The sequence below is a fragment of the Melanaphis sacchari genome, unplaced genomic scaffold, assembly GCF_002803265.2.
Source record: "Melanaphis sacchari strain LSU unplaced genomic scaffold, SCAv2.0 Contig10_pilon_pilon, whole genome shotgun sequence".
NCBI classification, from domain to species: Eukaryota; Metazoa; Arthropoda; class Insecta; order Hemiptera; family Aphididae; genus Melanaphis; species Melanaphis sacchari.
Genome location: NW_020270420.1, coordinates 89640 through 109537, shown reverse-complemented (window position 1 = coordinate 109537; position 19898 = coordinate 89640). Strand labels below are relative to the sequence as shown.

At 30.6% G+C, this 19898-nt stretch overlaps 1 protein-coding gene across 1 annotated transcript in view; it reads left to right on the top strand.

Moving 5' to 3' along the window:
- Positions 1-10455, top strand: part of LOC112603583 — a 71648-nt gene extending 61193 nt beyond the window's left edge. The window contains exon 3 of the mRNA XM_025352231.1: positions 9545-10455. Within this exon, the coding sequence (XP_025208016.1) occupies positions 9545-10393 (849 nt within the window). The 3' untranslated portion in view covers positions 10394-10455. The remainder of the gene's footprint in view (positions 1-9544) is intronic.
- Positions 10456-19898: the final 9443 nt, after the last annotated feature.

Here is a 19898-nt window from a genome sequence, read left to right as displayed (position 1 = left end):
GTTGGGCGAACAAGAAATTCGTTTAACATTTTTTAAACGTTGTGGCTTAGCCGTGAGCTGTCGTATAAATTTATTTGTGATCTCATATTTTATTTTAACGTTTCGATGGCACCGTAATATATCAATTTTATTCGCGTGGTCGCAAAAATAAATGGATATACGTAATACGTTTATATTATATATTATTGAATCTGATCTGTAATTTATTTGCAGGTCATTCACTATAGATGCGTATAGACACGTTTTGGGAAAATAATATTTATATTTTTTTCTACATCACGCGCAATTTGACTTACGTCTATAACGATGAATTGTCGACTGTCATGTTTGAATGAGTATTTGTAATAAAAATCACACGCACAAAAGTCCGAAAACACTTGTAAACCGTATTCCTAAACACATAAAACCGCGTTAAAATGTACAGTAAACAATGGCGCTTAATATTTCACACCTTTACACGTACGTTTGACACGTTTAAGACATAAGAAAACCAGTTATACCAAGCCACTATTGGAAGTACCTGTTTGAACCATTCAAGAAGAAATCTCCAAAATACATATATATGAATATACCTATGTTTTAAGCACTTCTGAAGTGAAAGCATGCGTGAAAAAACCGCGCCAACTGTGTTATGCGTTATAAATAATATAATATAATACAAATCCATATAAACTATGATAATAGTAACAACTTGCAATAATAGTTTTGGATTTATCAATTTACCTTAAACTCTGTACTGGCGATAATTGTAAAGAGATTGCTATAAATAAACTAATACAAATAACAATCACCGAATGTGATGATATATTATAGATATATTAGTATTTTAACTATTAATTTAAAAAAATAATAAATCTCAATAGCCGATACATATTATCTATTAAATTTCGATTTGTCGTATTATTCTGCAGTTGGGGTTCGATACGCCTTGGTCGCATAAAATATAATTAAATCAATTATTAAACAGTCGCTTTTGAAAATATTATAAAGACATTAAAATTAAAATTTTTGTGAGTTACAAAGAAAAAAAAAACGAGGCTGTCCAAGTGTCTAATAATAAAAATGTACCGTCTATTGCGGGGCGACAATAAGTTCGTCGCCTGTTTTATAATAGTGCGGTAGTTAACACGCTATCGACCGCACGGACCTCGGCGAGCAAGTTTATACGACCGAAAAATGCGATGTGTTCGCCCAGCATTCAAACACAATAATATGATATCATAGTACTAATTTGATATACATTTGGCCGGTTTGGACGGCGCTGTGCAGTTCCTATTTATGTATATGTATTTACGTGTATATACACCACTGCGTATTATATATTAAATAGACGAGCGACAATTATATTTATGTATCACCGTTCGGGCCGTTCGTGGGTGCAAGTCCGCAGTTGGTCGTATAAAACATTGTATAGGCCCGGGCCGTGTACAAGTGATGTGCGTATACGAGAGATATTATTATTCTGCCCCCATCCCCCCTCATACGTAATCGCAGACGACCACCACAACTCGTAAAAATTTATTAGGCGCCGTTTTCAAATACTCATATTAACGCGGCGGCGCGGCGTACAAGTGTTATACGTACACGATATGTATACGTTTTCTTTGTATAATACAACCTTCTATTCGTTAAACATAGTTTTAAATTATGATACTCTCGATAGTTCAATTAACTCTTCTCTTACGTTACATTCTCAGAAACGACCGGCGCTTATAACAGCATATTATCACTATTTATTATTGCAATTTACGCAGCTGAATTAATATAACGAGTAATAACGAATCACCGCCCCGAGTGCACATTTTTAAAACGTACAAACGGCATTGATTGTGCGCAAAAACAGCTCGTGACGTTATTAGGTCGATCCGTGACTGTTAAATTTTTGAGATATCACTTTTTTTTTCCTGCATTTCGATAAACCATTCCGGCATTCGACCGATAAGACCTCGTAAAATCGACAACGATTCCGAAGTGTAGAACTCCTGGTCCTATTGCTGGATGGCTTACACCCGGATAACCTATATTTTAAAAAAAACAGTTACTTATCGTTATCACGAAACAAAAAAAAAAAAAAAATGCTAACCATTGAAAGGCGACGTCGTTAATATTGTTCGCAAATAATTTACTACCTAACACAGGACTAACACATCGCGGATTTACTTAAAATACCACGGATACCCGATAATATAATATTATAATCGACCGAGTCAGTCGAGTTCTAAAATATTATTAATATTGACGTTTAAACGCTTGCGGTGCGAGTAAAATGAATATAATATGATACCATGTTGATATATTGGATACGGTTTTAAGGTGCGTGCACGAAATTATATCGACAAAATTATTTATTTCGTAAGATATAATAATTAATTCGTCTGTATACCCGGCGTGAAGGACAACGAACACAACAGTCGCCGTACAGCCGATTTCGCCCTCTCAAAACATAATACTGGGGCCGCGTGCAAGTCAAGTAGGTATAAGCGCGTGTTTACCATGTCATACCGTACATATAATAATATAATAACGTCCGCCGCGTTCGCGTACACGTAAAAATATCGTACTTGTCCGTGTAGCGTGTGCGTATTAGTTTTAACGTTTTCTCGACGAAATCGACTCGGGGATCGTCGACGTCGTTCGCACTGGTCCACCAGTATAATATTATGATATTATAAATTTGTAAACGCACGCGCGTACGCGCATTCTAATGGAATACCGGTAAAACGCATACACTTAAACGATTACAAAAATACGCTACGCACCGAACGCTACCTTTTTGTTAAACCGTATATTTTATTAAATTAATACGATCGTGTTGTTACGCGGGTAAAAAATATACATTGAAACCGAACGGGTTACTGTTCGCGATACCGTTCGGGTGATTTATTATAATATTATCACACCGACTGCATCTACGGACTACGACCTACCACATCGCGTGCGATTGATCATCACTGGTAAATTGCGATAATCGATAAAATCGTAATAATGACATTATAGGTATGGGCTCGGCTGTTGTAACCGCCACCACGCGCGGTGTCTCGGCGTGAAAGTACAGTCGCAAAATACCTACCTACTCGATAGGTAATAATACGCGTTTATGTTATCGATAACACGTGTCGATCTCGGCGGAAGCGTTTAGCGACGAAATCGTCGTAATATGATATGTAATTTATTTATTTATATTACTTTCACACACACACACAAAATATTATATTAGGTATTATTATCATTAATCGCGCGCCAGATAATCCTCTCGTCGGTCGCCGTCGTCACCTCGCCAATCGCTCTGCGGACGCAACACGTCAATGACAATCGCAATAATGACGACGATCTCCTCGATGCACCAAATGCACCAAAAGCACTACGTTTGGCCAGTGTCCTCCGTCCCGTCGGATCTTCTCTGATTACTTCCCCGCCACAACTCGACCGCGCAGACACCGAAAGCCGCCACGAGCACACGTCTGTACTTATCTCACCGGTAAATCTTTGCGCGAATCTCAGTTGCTGACTACCGAGACGTTTGCTCGCAATGCCACCCATGTGTCATGTGTGTGTGTTCTTGCGTGCGTGTCCGCGTACGCGCATTTTTTTTCTCGCCATTAAATTTTACCGGTTTGACGTTTATGATATACGACCCGGGGGACAGACGGACCGCACGAGTAGTTGCGCGTCGGCGACGGTGACGGAACCGCCATACGTCCGGCGATGACGTCGTGTTTCGCGTTCGTTTTTATGGTGTCGCACGAACTCTGCGAGATCGTTTTTTCCGCTCATTATATTATATTATGTTAGCCATTAGGATAGGAATTTTTTTTTTTTTTTTGCTTTCTCATACCGCTGCAGCGGTCACTCGACGCCCCGTTCCAGTTTATGTTGTCACAGTCGTATAGTGTGCGTACACGTCGTGTACGCGATCTAATAAAACACTAGGTAGTCGTTTAGGTCGGTTTGTTTGTTATTAAATACTATATAATATAAACATTTTGTATTTGTATTTGTTTTTTTTTTTTCGTAATTTTTGCAAAACGAATGACGCGCAAATATAAATTCGATATAATAATGTACTATATATGACGGGTAGCGATATAAAAATAAAATATTATACCTATCGGTCGAGATTTTTCCTTGAAGGTTTTACGTCAAAACATTTTTTTTTAAATAAATGTTAATACGATTTTATTATTATTTTTTTTCTGTGGGCGTACGTATTTAACACTGACGCACAACTCGTTTCGGTTTCAATCGTGCCTTGCTCGACTGCACCATTTAGCGCACCTGCAGGTCGGCCGGCCTGACCAAGTTCTATGCGCTTTTTTTATTCCCATTGTTTCACAATGTATTCTATGCAATTATCATATTTTATGATATCAGCATGGGTCAAGCTAAGACATTTGGACTGTACATAACGTATCTAATGTTACGTGAATATTATTAATGTTCCAATGTCAACAACTGGTATAGTCTACATTAAATATATTATATATAAATATATATCAAAACTAAACGACGAGCTGTTTATATTGTTACTATAAGGTATTGTACTTGTATATTGTTTTGGCAGTTAAATCTATCTTCGTTACCTATACTGGCTATACTAAATAGACACGGATAACTGCGTATAAATAAAAAGGTACATACCTATACTTTGTGTTTTGAATAAAAATATGGAGATATTTACTTATCATTGTCCTTTATAGTGTCCTGTTATTTTAATTTTCATGCTAAGTAAGTATAATTTAAAAGAATTCCAAAAAAGTAAACATTTTTACTAATTTAAATATTGTATATGTCTATCATTAAATTATTTCAAGTGTGTATAATTTATTATAATATATTATTATAGCGACACAAATACATAAATGTACCTAAGTAGCAAGCGAAATCTGTTAAATGTAGGATTATTGCCATAATATTTACATTATATACCTATAATATAATATTTAACTTAATATTTACATTTTACTTTTTAAAATAATTGTCATATATGACGTGTACTTCAAATGTTTATAAAACCTATACGGTTCTATTCGTTCCACATTATTGTATACATCAATAAAAGTATCTAATAAAAAAAAAAATGCTCTAATAAATGAAATTAATATTAAAGTTTATCATCAATATCATCTAAAAAAGTAAATACCAGACATTTTTGTAAATATTTTATGTTATATATAATTTTAGTTTTAAAGTAAAACATTTTTTCAAAAAATCACAGTTATGTTCTAAAAAAAATAGTGTTACTAGTTAAATTAATGATTCTGTAAATATTATCATTTATATGATTAGTAGATCTTGATCTAAAATTCACACTGAAATATAATGTAGTTTGTCCATATATGGTATATAGAGGATGAATTTTAACGAAGATCGTAAAACGAGAAAACGCAACATTTATTAATATTACTATTACCAATGTCTAAATACTAAAAATAAGATAAAGTTGTCATACAATTTACTAGATATTATCTGTATTTTTATTTAATATATTTAAATATTTTTTTAGTCTCTTCATACATAACCTACTATTACTAACTTTATAGATGTATTATTAATACATCGTCTTAATACATAGATTTGACTATTTGTGAAATGTATTCAGTGTTATTATAAATAACTTTTACTTATTGAACTATTTAATCATAACATTATTGTTTTTAAACTTTTTATTTAAATGAAGAATTTAAGAAAACTACTTAATAAATATTAAAAAATAATTCGTTCACTTACATTTAAAATTGATATTTGATATTTTTAAATATTATTATAAATATTCGGTAAGCATTTTAAATTTAAACCTTTGAAAACCTTTTTATTGAAACTATTATATTTAAAATTACGTATGTGTTACAATAATCACATTTATTATTATTAAACATTATGAGCATTTTTATAATTCTGTTTGAAAATTAGAATGATAAATTTAATAATTCATCTATAATACTATTCAAAAAGACGTGTACAAAATCACAAAAAAAAGGGTTGTTTTCTATTTGTATTCTAAAATTAAACACCAGAGAAGAAAGCCATACACTTAGGGCCCTTGCCAATATTTCAAAAGTTTTTTTTTATTTGACACACCGCCATTGATACTAAATGTTTTTATCAAAGGTGGTACGAAAACGACGTGTTGAAATCCATTAAGACCTAGTAAAATAAACGTATAAACTGACAACTAATAATTATAATCAAATAATAGGCCTACTAATGTTTAATACATGTATAATATATAATATACACAAAAGCAATTTAAAAAAAAATAAAAAATAAAATTATTAATAATAGTAATAAAATACTACGTATAAATGTATAATGTCAAAATATTGATTAATGAAAGAAGGACAATTTTTTTTAAGTAACTTTGTTTTATTTTCAATGTCTAACTGTTCAGTAATAAAAAATAATCGTATTATAGGTATGTATTGTATTTTTATTATTTTTAATTATTCATTTATTTATTAAGTTATATATTATATTGTATGAATTGTACATCAAAGAAGTTAATAGTTATATGTTAAATATTAATTGTGTAAAAATTAACAACAATTTAATAACATACATCATTAAAACAACTAGAGAGGTACATTTGTATTAGCTCCAAAACGGCTTAATTGGCAATTGTTCAATACTGTATTTTTAATGCACTTTGAATTCTGACTAGCAATGCGATTAACTTCTGTTAAAATACTACTTGTGATCTATAAGTGACTATTGTAAGTGGGTATAAAAATTAATGTAACACACACAACTTTGGATTGTATCTCGTCGAAGTGTCAAAATGTTTGCATCATTTTTGCCCGCATGATACACGGAACAATGTTAAAAATAGCTTTACCATTAAGCGTAAATCGTATCTTCTATGATAAGCGATGTATAAAGAATTTAAAAAAAAATACTAATAAATTCAATAAAATTGCATAGAATTATTTCGAATATTTTTCATTGCGATCGCAGTGTTGAAAGAAATATACATCGGTATAATTGTATAAATCTGAATTTAAACGCCTCAACTTCAAAAGTTAAGTGATGGCGCTCGTTTTAGATAAACAATTATTCTATTTCTGTATCCATCGAGGACAATAAAACTTACAATTAATCAATACATCGAAAATCTATTAAAGTAATTTTAGATTTAAAGTGGTGTAAAGAGGCTATTAGAAAGAACGATGTTATTTTGTTTACACACTACACACATATTGTTTATTATTATTATTATTATTTTTTTTTTAGTTTTAATGATGTTAATTCCACATTCTCATATACATTTATTAAGATACCATTCGTTTCTGTCACTTCCATGGCTTTAATAAAAAAAGTAGTACTGTTTGAAGTACGTGAAGATATTTTAATGTGTATTATGTTTGCGCCCTCTTAAAAGGCATTAAATGTATTTTGTCTGTTGTGTATATCCGAATTTAAACTAACGCAAAAGACAAAAACTATCTCATTTTCATAAAAAACAGTATAAAAAATATGACATTATAACGGATCCATCTTTATTTTTATACACGTCAAAGAAAAGTATTTAATTAATGGATTTTAGCGGATTTATATTGATATATATGTGCGTAAAACAGCTTAACGAACCTTTGTACGAAAATACAAACATACGGTATTTTTTATGATTTATTTCGTCGAAGACGTGTATGTTGTACATAGTTATTGAAAACAGGGTACCGGATTCTGAGTCTATCTACCTATATAGCTTTATACAAAGAAATAAAGAATACTCGTAGTCACATGCAATAATGTGAACGAAATTAATACCGAACGCAATGCATTACTGAGACATGTGAGCTGTGTGCGTACGTGTAAGTGGGCAGTGGTACGAAATTTACTAAACCCGTTTCGAATTTGAGACAGCGTCGCGTACATATCTATACATACTGCTTAAATGGTTCGCGTGGAAAAATTCCACCAGGTTGCTTAATTTCACGCACGAATTATGTCCGACAATTTTTTCTTTTTTTTTTCGATAACAAACTTTTTAAGAATAAGCACAGATAACGTTCACTGTTTAATGTGGTATAATAATAATATGCGTTACTAAACAAACGACAAATATTTAAATATTGCGTTTTATCATTGTACTTATATGTTCATTATTATAAATAAAGGTAATATTTTCATTTAAAGAAAATATTTAAAAAAAAAAAAAAATGTTTTAGCGTATAATAAAATTAGTATACATACTGTTTATCTATAAGCCTCCGTTGGTCATAATTGGCATGTATGTAACGCTTTAAAGTGTAATTAATTTATCTATACAAGTATTTAAATTGTTTTTGAATAACAATTTAAAGTGAGTATTTACATAAATACATGTTCATCTTTATTTTTCAAACCATTTAATAAATAATTGATCAAAGTACAGGTATAATAGTTATAACATATATTTTAAATTTTTTTTTTGTTCATATTTAAAATTGATCTTACAAAAATCACGTACCATTAGTTTGATTACAAACTAATAGTACAATATGTGGAAGTTTTTCTGAAAGTGGTCATACAATTCTAGTTCAATTATTTATCTTAATTTAACGTTTCAAAATATATTTTTTTTTTAAACACACACACACACACACACACACAATATGTATTATACAATCAATTGGTTCCATTCAAAAATATAAAAAATAATGACCAGAATATTACTAATTGGAAAGGAAATTTAACCTCTTTACCAAAATAATTTAAAAAGTCATAAAAAAATGGACATTCTTTTCACAAAAATGTCAGAGAAGCTTTGTGGTCAAGAATAAGCAATAACGTATACAGTTGTCCCGATTTAGGAATTTATATCGACCGAAAACTACATTTTTGTTTCGCTTATCATCCTACCAATAGATTATTAAATGTGTGTAGTAATATTTGGCTATAAAATATAAACTTTATGAAGTTCTCTATCACAATAATGCAAAGAATTCTTCGAAAGCTCTTTGGGGGAAGACTATTGAATAAGTCTGGGCAGAAAATATAGAATTCGTCTTTAGCGATTTGATACCCACTGGCAAAAGAGTGGCACGTCGTAATTATTCGTCCATCATGGTTGGCATTGTATAAAATAGAGGGTGTATATACTGTATAGCACAATATAGTAGATAAATGGTTTCCATGGATTACTGTTCGATGTAGAAGTTAAACGAAAATCTACATCGTCGATTTTCAACGTTTAAACAGAACTGTTGAATCATAAAATATCGTATAGTCTGCATTAACTTCTACAGGAAGTCGTAGGTGTTAAATATAATATAATTTTAAAAGATAAATTGACAAAATTGAAAAATTATGTTTTAATATTTGAGCTATTAAAGAACTGATTTCGTTGTCCGACTTCACCACAATGTTAAAATTACCTGTTCGAAGTATTATTTTTAAGAAGTACCTATTCATTTAATCGTTTCATATATCGACATAGTTTTTCAGAATATTTTATTCCATATATTACCTAATAATTATGCTTACACGTAGTACATAGTTTATCAGGTGTATTTCGACGGTTTGATATTATAACTGTGATGCTAACGTTTTCTGTTGTCTGTTGCAGAAGGATTTCGAGGACGAATGCGTGTTCAACGAGATGATCGAACAAAACCATTACAACACGTACTCGTCGGTCAAGTACACGAACGACCGACGCACCCTTTACCTGGCGCTCAACAAGCGGGGTGCGCCGCGAAAGGTGCAGGTAAAAGCGGACGCCCCCCTCGGCAAGCTGTCCGCGTATACGCGTGTGCTGACGCAACCGGTGCCGGCGGAACGGGTGGAACGGCTGTTGGCCAACCGGCGCCCGTTGCAGTCGGCCGAGTGGCCGGCGTCCATACCGCACGCGCACCGGCACCAACACGCGTGTCCGCCGCACGTGGGGCCGCCGCACGCCACTGCCAAGCACCGCAAGTCGCAGAGCCGCAAATGCCAAATGAAAGGCGGTGGCGGCGGTGGTCGGAAGAAGAGCAAGGACGACGGGAACAGGGACGGTGGCAGCAGAGAGGACGAAGACTGCGGCGGAGGCGGAAACAAGAAAAAGAACAGCAACAACAACAACAACCGGTGTGGCGACGGTGGCGACGAAATCAATCACCGGAAGGTGGACGCCGCTGGCCGGAAAAAGAAATCGAAAAAACCCACGACCGGCGGCGGTAAAGGTGGCAAAGGCGATAAACCGCAGCGGCAGCACGGCGCAAAGGCCGGGAAAAAATCGGAGACGGACGCCCAGCCGCCGGAACCCGCGGTCGCGGTCCAGCAGGTGCTGGTTACCACGGTTGTCGCCCCGTCGTCGATCGCGGACGCGGACGGCGGTGGCGGCGCCGACGACGACGACGATGACGACGACGCGATCGCGGCTTTGGCGGTCACGGTTCCGACAGACGAGTTCCTACATTTTAACGACAATTAACCGTAACAATAATAATAAATGTACATATTATATATATATTAATATTAATATTAATGACAATAGCGATAACGATAATGCAATACACAATATTATAGGCGCTTAACATATTATATTATTGTTATTACTATTATTGTCATATATTATATTATTTATACAGTACTGCTTTTCTTATATCGTAAAATATTATCATTTATTTTATAATATTATTATTATTATTATCATTATTATTATCATTATTATTATTATTATTATTATTATTATTATTATCATTGCTATAATTACTATTATGTTGTGCTCGCCGCGATCGGTTTCCGCGTGGAGTCCCGCTAGAGTCGACCGCGGCAAATCCAATCCTCGTCGACCGCGTTCGACCTACGATCGCGAAATAACATAATATCGTATAACGCAATATAATATATTACAATCATATTACTATGCCTATATGCCTACTATACTTATACTTTATCCAAAACTACATCGCAGGTGTTATGTATTTATAGTGTCACATTATGCGACACGTCTACCTGATATCCTCTTAAGCTGTACGCGCGTCGTTATATTTTTATCGCCGCATTAATAGTACGTAAAATATATTATGATGATAATAATATATAGTTGTAGACTTATTGATTATTATATAATTATGCGCGCCGAAAAAACCACAACATTATCCGTGAAATCTGCCCACCGGGAGGTAGTCTGCGTAGAATCTTCACACGCCGTTGCCGCCGCTTACGAGCGCACACGTTATTACGTTTTCCGCGTCTGAAATCTATCCACGGTTTACCCTCCACCGCGCCCGACCACTCGGGGTTTTAAAAGTTATCGTTGACCGTTTCCCTACCCACCCATCCCCCCACCCCATCCTCACCCGTATATTTCGCAGCATCACTCATCGGTATTCAGTGAACGTTCAGTATTCTTCGGTATAAAATTTACAATTATAATGTCGTATAATATAAGTATAATATGTAATACATTGGCTGCGACTCCAGGTTTGTATATTTCCGTAGACTTCCCGAAATGTGCCATTTTTTAAATTATAACATAACGAAAAAACACGTTAAATTTGTTTATTAATTTTTTACTCTACTGATATTGTATTATATTGTTATTCCGAATGATATTATTTTACACCATACGGTAAAAATAAAATATAAACGAAAAATTTGTCCGGCTCTGTCGAATGTAGGTATTCTAACTAGAGAACACGAATGTATTAGAACGCGCATGCTTATTGACGTCCGTTTGAACAATAAAACAATTTGTTTACATTCCAAATTTCAAATAGTATAAAATGTACGTGACAAACGAGCAGCGTTTTAAATCGTCGCGACCTTATGTTATTATTAATAATAATTATAATACGTTCATACCAGTCCGATTAACGGCGAATATTTTATAAAACACCAAAGTTCGTCCCTCGCCGAATCTAAAATACGAATTCGTGAAATCTCGCGTGCTTAAGAAACGCAACAATGTTTTTGTAAAAATTAAAAATACATTTTTATACCAAATAAGTTTATATATTTTAGTTTTCCTATGTTGTACAAATTTATATTAAAGTGTCATATTTTTTTTTTTCAATTTGTAATTTTTAAATGTGCCTGACTAGTTTTATTTAATGCATATTATACATTAGCATTATGATATAATATTATATACATATTTATTATTATTTATTTACTGTCCGTACGCGATGATTTAAAATTTTCCCACAACAATTTTAATGAATACTAAGCGATAAATATGAATTTTTTTTCCTAAGAAGTAAAATATAATAGTGATTTTTATACTCTATATTTGTTAAATATTACAGAGAAAAACACCTAGTCAATATTCGTTTTATAAGTGTTTAGATCACTGGGGAGAAGTATATATACGTGAATTAAAAAACAAAATAAATAATATTCAAAGTTTTGTATTTTTAGAGATTTTGTTTTGTTTTTACTTATTTATATTTTTAACGTTAAAATCTTATGTATCTTTCTAGTGATCGTGGAACTAGTGTGTTTATTACTTAAGTATTAATTATGAAAGCGGCTCGCGTTGTTGTGTCCATCGTATTATGTATTTGTACTAGATAATATTATATCTATAACACTATTACCTATATAAGTATATCGCGTATACTTATATTATAGTCCATCATTGTTTATTTATATTACTACCATTTCTATGTTCCCAAAAATGATTGTTTGTGTTAGTTTGATATTGTAACCATTGTATGACAAATGTTGTGACCAAAAACAAAAAAAAATAAAACCGTTCAAATATTATATTAAATTACCTAATATCATTATGATTTCATTTTATTGTAAATAAATGTCAGTATTTTTAAATGTTCCAAAAATATATTTATTCAGCATAATAATACATTTCAGTATAAAGGTATGTGTAGTTGGTTTATTTAATACTATACTAAGAACATACTTGATATAATATAATATCATGTTCTGTTATCTACTAAAAACTGTCTTCTGCTAATAGAACTACCTACTATATACGCGGAAGAAAAATCAATTTGTTCTCATGAAAAGTATTAAAATATATATATATATAGACCTTTCAGCTCATAATAATGATTTAATATTGCAAGACATCAACGTGATCCGATCTTTTGGGGCCTATCGGCAAAAGAACGCTGCAAATAATCAACCAAAGCGCTGAAAAGTATTGCATAATGAAGTACAATAGATAATACAGAAACTCCGTTATACTCGGTAGATACGAAACTTATACATATTATATTTTATTATATTTCTGTATTTGATTCAAAATCTATACTTATAATATTTACAGAGGTGACGGCGCAAGCAGACAGTTGTTCGCTGTCCCCTCGTCCGTTCTCACTCTGCGTCGTTACGTCTCTGGGACTATTAAATTTAGAACTGTCTTAAAATTAGATAATTAGTGCAATTTTCTGTCGTTTTATAATATTTATGGTTTTTTTTTCCATTTCCACACTTCATTCTAGTTCTGAACGAGCAGTGTAATAAAAATATATACTGGCGCGTTAAAAAGTTTTTAATTTAGTCATGTGTAGGTAGGTATACGCTATACAATACACGCACATCATGTTTCTTGGTTATATTTTAAAATACGATATCGTGATATCGTATATTAACTTCAATACAAGCTCAATATTGTTGTTATTTCCAATTTCGATTGATAATGATCTTTAGATATAATAATTTAAACCAATAAACTTTAAAAGATACCAAATTATATTAAATTTGCAAGTTAATATAGAATTAATCAAAAAAAAAAAATCTCACATTTTTAGTAATAATCATGGTTAAGCAATGGCATGCTATGATAATGTCTATAGGCCATAAGTGACAATATGTATATTATATACTGACGATGTTAATTACTAAAATAACTTAGCTTTACTGAAAAATTAAAAAAACCAGATGTTAAAAATAAAGATAAACTATTATAATACATAAAAATAATTATAGATCTTCATCTCGTAACGTGAATAAAAAAAAAAAATGGGTTTGTCATATTTGAAATGACCATGCGTATATATCTGATAATGGTTAGTGGTAAGTAAAATAAGATATTATATTACAATGAGCTTCATTTTTTTTAAGTTATTCATTTTAAATATATTTTTTATTATAAATTTATTATTATTTACTCGTTTATAATTATATTTAAACCCTAATTCACGTCAAAATTCAAAATTCGTATCAACTTTGTAAGTTGCTCTTTCAAAGATTTGAGCAGGAGCAAAAATTAACCAGAATTTAGTATAAATTAAGACGTTAATTCTATTTTAATGCCAGACAAATTAGCTTTTAAACTATTTCGATAATTTCTATGTAGAAATTTAAACTTTAGATACGATAATAGATAAATAATTCAAAATTGCTAGCATACGAGAACTATTGTTTTCATAAATCATCAAGTAGTATGAAATAAATGTACTCGAATGATTAATGCTGCTGGAGATAAGTGTAAATGTGTAATTTATACGTATAGTGAGACAACAGTAAAGTTACGCGTTTAGTTCTTTAGTTGTATAAAACACACTCAACTACTTATGTCAAAAAAGAACTAAACCAATTAGTGGGTAGTAAAAGTTTTATAAACCTTTTAAAGTTTGAAAAGTTGTACCATTTGGTTTTAAAAAGTTAAACGTTTTGTGGTGAACTTTGTTATCAATCACTCGGTTAACTATTTTTATCATCTCTGAAGAAAATATCTTATCGTTTAATGGTTACAGTTTTGAATGACCTCGAAAACGTTGGTGTAATTTCATTTTATCGATATTCTGCAAATGTATATCGTAATTGAATAGACTCAATACAATTTTAAATGAAAATAAGAAAATTATATTTTGAAAGATACATAAAATAACAACTCTGTTGTTGTATTTTTTTATTATTAATACTGAAGTTTTAATAAGTTATAATACAACATAAAATCATAGAATATATCATATTCTAAATCTTACATATTTTTTGAAAGTTTTAAAGATACAATAATTGTATTAACTGCACTAAAAACGATGTGACCTTTATTTAAATTAGTTTCATCATTCCAACAATAGTGCGATTGGTAAAGTAATTCAAACCAATAAAAATTCATGGGATATTTTTGAAACGCTGGGGCATTAAGATGAACTTAAGACAGCAGCGGTTGTATGTATTCAAGGAATTCAGCAATAATAATTAACATACGAAAACATGAATATTATTGGTATGGTTTGTTTTGTTTTACTGTTTAACATAAGAAAATGCTTTTACTTATGATACTTCCATCTATTTTATCGCATATAAACAACACTAAATGCTTTTTTTTTTCATGCAATACCTACGTCCAGTCATCCACAGGAATTGTGCACTAATTTACAGAAAATCAACAATCACAGTCTAGAGCTCGATTTAACGTGAGTGGAGACTGGAGAGTAAAGACCTACACACTATCTCATAATAGATATTTTATAGATTTAACTTTATTATAATATTATAGGTATACAAATTATTTATTTAACTACAATCTGGACTTAATTAGTATAGTATATTAATTAAATTACATCTATAAATCTATTATAAAATGACGATTTGAGAGACACGAGCGCAGAAGGAACCAATGGTGGCCATATGGCATTCCTAATTAATAGTTAAGAAATGAATATGGAAAAATTTTTCAGATGGCGAAGCTTTCAATGAAATAATTTACGAGGTTACTAATCTCTTGGTGAGTTTTATTATTATAATTAACTATGATTCGCGTCTCGTACATGCTGCTATAAAACGATTGACGTAAAATAATATTCTTTGATTTTTCGCAAATTTACAGGAAATATAGAATAGGCACCTATTCAAATACTGTTGAAACATAATTATTAAAATTACGTAACAAATATAGCACGATAATACATATAGGTATGGAGTATTTAATGTGCAATATTGTAGAATTCGTTTTTTAATTCTATCGTCTTCCGGTGAGACAATCGTACCTGACGCAGTGGCGCGTCCGTTTAAAAATAGACGTCTGCTGCCCGGCTGTTAGCGATCCAAGTGCAGTTTTCGAAGTACCCTCTTCCCTTTTCCCCGCATCCACCGAATAATCATCCGTACTTAAACGGTCGGTGACAATGCACTCAGGCGAACGCGTTTCATTGTCGTAAATAGTCTTCGATGCGATTACAGCAGTTTTGGCACATGCTGACGTGCACGCATCGCTGTCTGCGCCGAGTTATCGTATCGCGAAATTATAGATACGACATTAAAAGACTACTGCAACACGATTTTTCAAAATAAAATCGTTTTCAACTATACCAGAAATGAAATCGAATCACGCCGGCGTCATTTACATTTTTTTTTTTTCACAAGACAATATTGTTCTTTTTTTTATTCTTCATCGATGCGTACTATACACTATCAGACGACCACTCCATAGACCAAAGTACAAGCACACTACAGTTAAATAACTTCGTATACTATTACTAGTACCACCACCATCAATACCACAACATCTACAGTATTACCCTGCAATTATGTTTTATACTCTAAACGCTACAACACACGTTTTACTATTTTAATTTTAATATAATATCATATGTTTTATTGTAGGTATTTGGCTAGTTATCAAAACGTTGCGATTTTTCTATTTTTCTATTTTTTTTTTTTTTTTTTATCACATCGTTGACAATAGATTTTGACAAATTCCATGCTATCATAATTTTAAATATGGCGCGTGAGTATATAATAATAATAATTATTCCCCTATGACTCCATACAATTGAGACCTAATTGAATAAAAACACGTCGTATTGATACGATTTGTCTAATTTTTTTACTTTTATCTAATTTATGAATTAATTAGGTATTATGGCGATGAAATTTACACAACGAATATATAATATTGAAATTTAGTATATATTTGATTTAATCTATAACACGTGGTTTGATACTGCACATACTAGTAGGTAACGTTAAAATAACTTTTAATTTCGGAATGACCGATAATTGATTAACTAATGAATAAATTATACTACGGATAACATGATTTGTTTAGGATATTGACCGATAAGCTACTTTTATTACACCAGTGCTTACTCGTATTTTAACTGTAGTACACTTGAAAACTCATTTATAATAGTTAATGCGACTTTGTTTAAAGTGCTTTTGGATGAATTACAAACTATTTTAGGGTAGTTACAAATTGTATTACGTCATTTTCATCATGTATCAGTTATCTTTAAGTTGAACTTTCGTAATGGCATATTGTAGTGACACCATGGCACCACAAAAAAAAACTTTGTTTTAAAGAATTTTTGGTAGGTTACAAGTGATTATTTATGCTTTGATTTATAAAATAAAGTGAACTAGTTGATAATTTTGTAAAGTTACTATTACAAATACCCAATGCTTTTTAAAATAATCAGGAAAAATAGAAATTTTTACTCAAAATAAATTTTAAAAAGATCAATTTTCTGTTTTGCTAAACACTTAACAATATTATTAATATTTTAAATTTTTAACAATAATATTAATATTGTATTTTTTTAAGTGATTAAGTATAATTTTCAAAATAGCATGTCTTTCTCTTGTGTATTGTTTTCAGAAATTTGAAATTTTTGATATGTTTTTTCTTATTTTGTTCGATCAAAAAACTAGAAAATATTATAGGTACAAGGTTCTTCATTATTTCTTATTAGTGGAAATAAATATAAAAGTTTAGCAAATATCTATAATAATTTGTAAATTATTTTGTATAGTTTCAAATGAGTGTAAAATTAGATATATTAGATATTTAAATGAAGAATATCGATTTTTGCTGTATTATTATTGTATTTTATAAAACTATAAACATTTTCAAAAAATTTAAACTAATTTTATACTCTAGCCCATTGTAGTAGTATATATTTGTTTGTTCACAATCTACAAATTTTTATTTTTTACCTAGGTAATTACTTTATATTTAAGTAAGAATGTCCCATTCAAAAATTGATTTTATTTTACCCGCATTACAGGAACATTACATACCCTTTGACTATCAATGTATACTTCACACAATAGTTATCGTATACATAATACACAGTATTATATATTGTTAAATAGTTCGACAGTAATTCGGTATTTACTCAAAAGTCATTAACTAAATATATGACTTGAATATATACTATTATAAATTATGATAATTAAATATTAATAATATAGTATATTTAATGTTTTCGGCAAAAATGTATTTAATTTATTATATTACCATTATAGAAACATAAATAATTACTATAATATTTTAATTTAAATGTATCATAAAATAAACTTAGTTCTAAATTATATAGCTGTCAGATCGCCTTCACACGAATCGTTTTTATACACAATAAACACAATGAGTAGTAACTTACTCAAATTTTTTATGATGAAAATAAATTGGTAAAAATCGATCGCAGACACTTTATACAGTATAAATAAACCAAAAAATATATTTTACAAGATAAGATAAAAATAAATTGCTCAAAACTTTAGATCGAAATCAGTATGAGACATGAGTTTGATGCCACAGGAGAAGTAAGAACAAACCTATAAACACTCTAAAATACATTATAAACCAAAACCAAACAACTAAATTAAATCCAAAATGTTTTAATATAGGTAAGGATATGCCATTTTAAGAATAAATAAATTAAATATTTGTTGGAAGTGTTCAAATGTGACTTGTACGGATAAATTTACTACAAACCTTTATACACCGTTGAGCTATAAGTTATAAATCATATTATTTTAATAATATATTGTAATGGCATAATATAACATCAATAATCAGAATAATTTTTAAATACTTTTATATGTCTATTACATAGCATGAATTATTGTGATGTACAAAGTGTCCTGCAATCAAAATAAGGTATTGATGGTGGAGATTTCACGTGCACTCAGTGGCAAATGACACATTCCTTATTTCAATAATTTTAAGTTAGGTATCGAATCAGAAAAAATATCCAAAATAAGTACGGAAATATTTTACAGTTCAACTTGTCACTTCAGTGTAGTGTACTAAGTAGTAATATGTATGTGTAAAACTAACAGCTACTTGTTTTCTAATTTATCAAGCTCGTTTATTATCATGGACGGTAATTTGAAGTCTCAGCCCACTTTCCAAAATGTTTCAAGATTTTTTCTTGGAAATATTATAACCTTAATATCTATATAGATTTAAAATGCATTTACAAAAAAAAACTGTAGATATCTATATGATACAGTATATGTATAATATAAGTATAATATGTACTTATTTTTGAAGCTTATAACTTAAGGAAATTCATGCTTAGTATAATAAATTATTATAGCATGCTTCACGTTCAATAATTAGAATATTTTTACTTTGATATAACTAACCTAATTTCTTGATTCAAAATAAAACCATAAATGCGTATTTCTCAAATAAATTAAAGTTGGTATATACGTAACCACGTAGATATATTAACACATTGTATGCAAATGATGCAATGTTAAAAATGATTAAAATATGTGCCAACTAATCTAATGAAACATGAATCATGAAGTCATACACAAAATTCGGCAGTTTAACTTGATAATAATTGATAAATTAGAATATTAATATTAGATTTAATTAAAATAAAAATATTATCTAATCTAACACGTTTGTAGAGTCAACTCTACACGAAGCGAAGTGCTTTCTTAAAATCCATAGTCGAAAATTTGAGTATACAGTTACACATTTTAGATTCTGAGCAGAACGATGATTGTATTGATTTTACTGGAACGAGTATTGATTTTTTTTTTGTGGATAAGTCTTTGATAAAATGCTTCAGTTTTAAAAAATGAGAGTAGTTTTTTGTATCAAATTACTTTGACAAATTGTACTTTAAAGAGGTTAAACTTCAAAATTCACAATACTTTTTACTAAATGTTTATATTATCGTTTTGTATTTACGATAATATTTTCAACATATTTTGACTATTTTTGAGTTATTTATAGGCACGAGAATTTTTTTTTTCTTAAAAATGTCGATTAAAATTAT